Source organism: Mustelus asterias, chromosome 10 (genome assembly GCF_964213995.1).
Source record: "Mustelus asterias chromosome 10, sMusAst1.hap1.1, whole genome shotgun sequence".
In the NCBI taxonomy this organism is placed as follows: domain Eukaryota; kingdom Metazoa; phylum Chordata; class Chondrichthyes; order Carcharhiniformes; family Triakidae; genus Mustelus; species Mustelus asterias.
In genome coordinates, this window is record NC_135810.1 from 77,125,380 (window position 1) to 77,132,594 (window position 7,215).

Below are 7,215 nucleotides of genomic sequence, written 5' to 3' on the forward strand. Positions count from 1 at the left end.
TAGTCTGATCCCATCTACAACCTAACTATTTCCATCCCTATTGCTTTCTGTCACCCTCGATACTTTGTGCGCCTTGTTTCTCCTTTCTACATCTCCATCCCCTGTCAAATTAGTTTTAAATTTCCCCCACACAACTTGCAAACCACTCGTCAGGGACATTGGTCCCAGCTCTATTGAGCTGCAACCTGTCTGGCCTGTACGTTTCCACCACCCACAGAATGCTACAGCAATTCCCTTCCCTCCTGCACCATCTCTACAGCCATATGTTCATCTACTTCATCCACCTATTTCTATCCTCACTAACGCCTGGTACTGGGAGCGGTCTGGCTATTAATAAGCATAATTACAAAAGATACTAAGTAATCTGTTTCTTAGCTCAGAAAAAATTCCCTGCAGGATATTATCCTGTTTTCTACCATGTAATTGGTACTAATATGGACCAGGGCCTCTGGCTGTTGAACCTCACCCCTTGGAATGTTTCTGCAGCCGTTCAATGACATTCTGGACTCAGACATCAGTAAGGCAACATACCATTCTGGAATTACACCTGCAACCACTGAATTACCCTGTTGTTCCCCTAACTATTGCATTTCCTAGAACTACTGCATCCCCGATCTTTCTGCTTCCCCACACCCATATAACTGAGCTATGAGTGGTGCATGGCAGTGACACGAGCTGTTGTACAAACTCTGAAACCTGGATCTCCAGCTGACTACATTTCCTGTACTTGTGGTTGTACATGCAACGGGAAGCATCCTGAAGTTCTCACAAGCACAGGAAGTACATTCAATGGGACTAAGTCACCCTGTAAGAAGTCTCTCAACACCAGGTTAAAATCCAATAGGTTTATTTGGTAGCACAAGCCACTAGCTTTCGGAGCGCTGGCCCTTCATCAGGTGAGTGGGAGTTCTGTTCACAAACAGGGCATATGAGGACGCAAACTCAATTTACAAAATAATGGTTGGAATGCGAGTCTTTACAGGTAATCAAGTCTTAAAGGTACAGACAATGTGAGTGGAGAGAGGATTAAGCACAGGTTAAGGAGATGTGTATTGTCTCCAGCCAAGACAGTTAGTGAGATTTTGCAAGCCCAGTCAAGTTGTGGGGGTTACAGATAGTGTGACATGAACCCAAGATCCCGGTTGAGGCCGTCCTCGTGTGCGGAACTTGGCTATCAGTCTCAGCTCAGCGACTCTGCGTTGTCGTGAAAGACTCGCATTCCAACCATTATTTTGTAAATTGAGTTTGTGCCTTTATGTGCCCTGTTTGTGAACAGAACTCCCACTCACCTGATGAAGGGGCAGCGCTCCGAAAGCCAGTGGCCTGTGCTACCAAATAAACCTGTTGGACTTTAACCTGGTGTTGTGAGACTTCTTACTGTGTTTACCCCAGTCCAACACTGGCATCTGCACATCATGACTAAGTCACCCTGCCATGATTCTAAATATGTAACTCCTAATTAAACGTAACATAAACGCAACAATTTTTTAAAAAACCACTAGTTACTTACCAATCAGCTTCCCTTGTGCTGTTGTCACTTTACGCTTTGTCTGAACCTTGCTTCCTGATCTCTACACTCTGTCATTCTGCTGTTCTCTCTCACCTGGCTGTCTGATTGGGGTCTGCTCCCACGACCTTGCTCTATATTCTCCCTTGCTTCTCTGCTTCCGAACTCCTTCACGTCTGCATTCCTTTCCTCTGGAGTCTATGATTTGATGTCTCGGAAGTATTTCAATTCAGCAGTAATTGAGATTGGACATGCTGCTCCTTTTTTAAAAAAAAAAAAATCAGGGCAGGGCACTTGGCCTCACGGATGAGGGAGTTCTCTTTTTATAGAAGTTTTCAACATTTTAGAAAAATAACCTTTTTGAAACAGTTTCAAAGCAGTTACGAGATATTAGCCTCGGGAGATAAAAAAGCTCATCGTCCTGGGCAGTAAATTGTTTCTTTCTTCCAGAAAAAAACAATGGATTGATTCCTATTTTAATAAATAAAGTGTAAAAATTTTGAACTTAACACGAGTGAGTGAACAACTAATTTAACAGCTTCTGAAAAAAAAATCTCTTGGCCAAAGGATTTTTTTTTTGTTAGGTGTACTTAAATGAGTAGAAATTGAAACAGAATTGTGATAGTAAATGGAGGAGTGTTTTTCAGAGACTGTATTATGCTGGCTTTCACTTAATTATGGCTCAGCTAACGCACAGACTTATGGAGACAGTACTCTGGTTAAAGATGTTTCTTTATTTTCCAAGCTTGGTTCAACATACAAAGGAGAAACGCTCCTACAGTAATCATAATTGCTCTTAACTCTAGGTCAAAGAAAAACAGCAAAAGCCACAGTCATTGTACAAGATCATGGAAGTGGAAAGATAACAGTGAATGGAGTGGACTATTTGCTATACTTTCCATCACTACAGGAAAGGTAATCATCTAATGGTTTCCAGTGGGATGGTACAAATATTTTCTTCTGCAACACTTTGACATCAAAGAAAACTTGCTTCAGAGCAAGTATATAATGGGCAGATTTGGGAAAGAGGATTTAAAAAATTACAAAGCATATCATGTGTTTTGTTTTCAAATGTAGCTATTGTTTTTGCCGCCTACAAATCCTTTTCCTGTGAAAATGCAATAGGTTTACTACGAATATACAATAGCATAGAAAATAATTCCAGGTTGTACTTGCTGAGTATTTCCAGCATTTTCTGTTTTTATTTCAGATCTGCAGCACCTGCAGTATTTTGCTGTTATAGAAGCACTTTATGTTAATACTTGAAAAACAGTCTCAAAGTACCTGAGCTTAGGGATGAACCAAGATAGTGGCCAAAAATATTTTGAGTGATTTATATGTTTTTTTGGTAAATTGGTGGAAATTTGTTGAACAATTCTTGATGGTTATAAAATTGTAAATGGAATTTAAAAAATGAGGTGCAACAGAGGAAGTGAAAGTGCTGAAATGTGATTGACAAGTGCACATCATATGTAACACATGCACTTACATACACCAAAGGATCTCTTGTGGCATTGTTTGTGACAGGACACTGGTGTATACTGTACTGTATAATGCTCATTTTGCAGTGTTCCTTTAAGCCATTAAAGTAGGAAGAGCATCGTATCACCAAGAGTTTAATTTTCCTTTGGTTAAAGAATTGAATGGGTTTTGGGAGCACTGTTGGGTCCTGCAATTTAGCTGCAAAGGATAATATCCAAGCGATTAACAAACCTGAGGGAGAATTCATTTTTAATGAGACTGACCATTCAAAGCACCAGTTCTTGCCAGCTGCTGATCCTTCCTCTATCCAGTAATGGAAGCCATTATTAGTATTCTAAAACCAATGTGACCTTTAAAAACTTTATCCAAGGTAACAGGATATATCTAACTATATTAACAGGATGTTTCAAACTATATTTAAGTGATTTGAATTGAATTTATAACATATCAGCTCAGATTTATTTATGTAGCTATAATGTGAAGGAAACCAGTTTAATTCTTCTGTCTTGAGTGAGGAAAACAATGTATATAATTTATTAAAATATAATTATCAATGAACAATACATTCAGTTTTTTGCATATTCAGTGTCACAGAATTACTGGTTCAAATTTTGGAGGAACCAGTCACAAAATATTGAACTGTTTGAGTGCATGCTTCAACTTTCATTCATTAACCAGCACCTCCTATATCGCAATGTGCAATCTCTGACTCGCCATGAGTTGTGCCACGGGAAATGCATTTATATTATCGATATAAGTACAATACTTTTGTTTTAACATATTTTCCCCATGATTTCCAGAGAACAATTGATGTTCCCTTTCCAGTTCCTGGACCGACTAGGGATGCATGACATGGAATGTACAGTATATGCAGGTGGCGTGTCTGCACAGGCAGGAGCTATTCGTTTGGCTGCTTCAAGGGCCCTGCTTAGCTTTATCACTGAGAAAGAGGTGGAATCCATGAGACAAGGTAACTAAAATCTCAGTTTAAATTCCAAAATAATTTATATCTGGTTCCTGCTGGTTGCAAATATTGCTACATGGCAGCCTTTCCTTTCCAATTAGATCGAGACAAAGTTTAAAATATCCAGCTCAAAAAAAAAGTACCAACCTCTTGCTGAGTATTTTTCTGTCCTGTGTTCTGATGCTAATTTTTAAATGGATATAATCGTTTGTATTTGGTTCAGTAAAATGAAAGTTTGTGGGGGGAAAGAGAGATAAGGAGAAGACTGACATGAAATTAATTGTGCCAACTTTGTCATCCAATTTTTGTATTACTTTTGTTGAAGTAAAATTGGTAGCAACTAGTTTAGAGACTGGTTGCAATTATTTAAGAAATAATGATGAATGGCTTTGAGCACAAGTTACTGTAGAACTAGCATCTTAGGCACATCACAAATCCTTAATAAACTACATCCTTGGAAGATGGATTTAAAACAAAAAGCAGTATTGCAGCTGATCTCTGGCATGGATGCCACTTCCACCTTCTCCGGAGATCGTGGATTCTTTATACACCAATGTGTCGTGTATATTTTTAAACCAGGATGAACATTTATTTTATGCAGGTATGAGTATTAATCAGTGCATAATTGTATGCAGTTAATGGAGAAAACCACTGCAACATTGAAGAATTTCAAATTTAGAACTGGTTTAACTTGCAATGTGTATTAGATTCTTTTCCCATTTACATAATTTCATAAAGAGAAGTAAAAATTAGCATCAATACCTTTGGGAATTCTTTTAGCTAAAATGTTAACCTTTTGCATTCACTTTTTTTTCAACTGTTTGCAGCTGGCTTGCTGACTCCTGATCCTCGTGTGAGAGAGCGGAAGAAGCCTGGTCAGGAGGGAGCCCGCAGGAAGTTCACATGGAAGAAACGTTAATCAGTGGTTTTTCCTGTACAGCAACCCTGAGGTGGTTTGAAATCAGAAGCAGAACTCCCAACAAGACCTGTAGTATGGACACCTGCTCAAACAGTTTTGAGGGCTTGCAAGATCATTATTGTCTCAGACCTCAATTTCCTGCACATGAGAATAAAGTCTACCTATGGTTTTATTTATCTACAACAATTCTAGGAATGAACCTTTCAAACATTTATATATTTTTTTAAATCCTTTATTAGGCTGTAAAAATGCTGTATTTGTTGACACCGAGAACATTTAATACTTTCCACTGGTATATTTTATCACATGTTTGTTTTGTATATTTTATTATATGTTTCTTTACTGGTCTACACACTTCACCAGGTTAAAATGCCCAGTTTCTATAATGAGCAGCCAATCCGCAATGCCATTTTTACCCCAGATGACAAGTTGAAAATCTACTTCAGTGTAACTATTTGATGATCCTTGTTGAACACATCTCAAACTGTTCTTTGTATCACTTTTTTTGTGGATCCAATGCCAAGAGGCATTGTTCTTTTTTAATTCCATTATTTGCATAATTTTTTTCTTTTGTTTTGTTTAAGTAGGAAATTTGTTTTTTTGGTGTCGTATCTGATTTCTGCTTATCTCAATTTTTTGTTTGTTGTGCTACAACATTGTATTAAAAGTTTTGATCGTCAGACTCTGCTGTTTAAATTTGTAAGCACTGTAGGAAGGCAATTTGTATCAAGTGACTCATGTAGACATGAATGATTTTCTAGTCTTTAAAAGATAGTGCTGTTTTAGGCAACAGAAGTTAAGCACCAGAATCTATTTTGAAACATATCATTCAACATTACCTTCTGCCAACAAATGACACACAGCTTCCAGTGTCTTGTTAAATGTTGGCTCTGCTTTTTGCAAACTTTGGTGATGGTCCCAAGGAAATTCCCAGATGAGGCTCCCTGTTCAACAGTGTTGAGACTTTCAAATACAATCTTCAATTTTTGTCCAGTATATAAGGAGATAGTGATTTAAACCTGTCCAAATCATTTTGTGTCTAGAATCATACTGTGTAAAAAGAAATATTCACACCAGAAACAATTTCTGAACAATCAGGCACAACTTGTGAAAAATCATCTTTAGTCGTAGGTGTCACCCTTGGCTCCATGGTGGTACTCCCTTCTGGACACGAAGGTCATGGTTCAAGAGTCTTGAGCACATAATCCAGATGGACACTTCAGTGCAGCACTAGGAGAATAAAAGGTCCCATGATAATGCTGAGCGATAGAGTATTCCTGACATATTGGCCGACATTTATCCCTCCACTATCACCACTAACATTTTACAAAAGCAAAATATCATGAATGAAAATCTGAAATAAAACCAGAAATAACATCTGTGGAGAGAGAAACAGAAGGTCTATGACATTTCTTCATAATGCAACATTCAGACCTGTGTATTTCCAGCATTTTCTGTTATATCACTAACATGTTACTTGATCATTTACACTGTTTGTGTGGTTGCTGTTGAACAGAGACTACATTTTAAAAGTATTTAATTTCCTGTGAATCATTTTGGGGTATCCTGCAAGGCACAATATAAAAACAAATTGCTTTTGGTTTGTCTTCATTCTATGCATATAGCTGAACCTTATGACATTCAGTTTGTACAAATATTTGCTCCTGTATCAAGTAAGGGAATATCTGTTGCTCAACATGACGGGGATGATTGGTAATAGTTTCCTGATAAATGATTGAGAAGTTGACTAATATCTATCATGCTCCAGCTATTCTTCCTGCTGGGGAAATTTATTTGCTTTCGGAGCGCTGCTCCTTCCTCGGGTGAGTGGAGTGACTCCACTCACCTGAGGAAGGAGCAGCTCTCCGAAAGTTCGTGATTCCAAATAAACCTGTTGGACTTTAACCTGGTGTTCTGAGACTTCTTACTGAACCTATTGGTGAGATGATGATTGTGCTTTCAGTTTTGTAGAGAATGTCATTGACATTTTATCCCATCAGTAACTGAGTAATGATGGAACAATGCAAGGTGAAGAGTTTCCTAGATCTGCTGGAGCTTTGTTTCACTTACTTTTCAAGCAGAATGTAACTTTGTGGATTGATTACTCAGGATATAAATGAATTGAAGAGTCCACACAATAGAATAAATTGTACTTGGTCTTAGGAGAACAAAATTTGATGAGCAAAATGTCATTTGATATTGGGTAATGCTGCAGGCCGTATTGATTGCCAATACTGGTAGTCCTAAGTATGGTGGTACAGTGGACCTTCTTTCATCACTTCAGTCACTGGTATTGATCACATTCCTATGATATTATTGGGCAGGGAATTCATGGATTTTAAT

The 7,215-nt window shown here is 38.0% G+C and overlaps 1 protein-coding gene across 3 annotated transcripts in view; it reads left to right on the plus strand.

Annotated features, from left to right (window-relative positions):
• mrps9 (mitochondrial ribosomal protein S9) overlaps nt 1–6,775 on the plus strand; it is an 83,892-nt gene extending 77,117 nt beyond the window's left edge. For 2 of the 3 annotated variants that reach the window (XM_078221959.1, XM_078221960.1), the window contains 3 exons: nt 2,314–2,422; nt 3,790–3,959; nt 4,781–6,472. In XM_078221959.1, the coding sequence (XP_078078085.1) occupies nt 2,314–2,422; nt 3,790–3,959; nt 4,781–4,872 (371 nt within the window). In that variant the 3' untranslated portion in view covers nt 4,873–6,472. Of the gene's footprint in view, nt 1–2,313; nt 2,423–3,789; nt 3,960–4,780; nt 6,473–6,733 lie in introns of those variants that run through there. The other variant, XR_013498879.1, reaches the window with a different exon arrangement.
• Nucleotides 6,776–7,215: the final 440 nt, after the last annotated feature.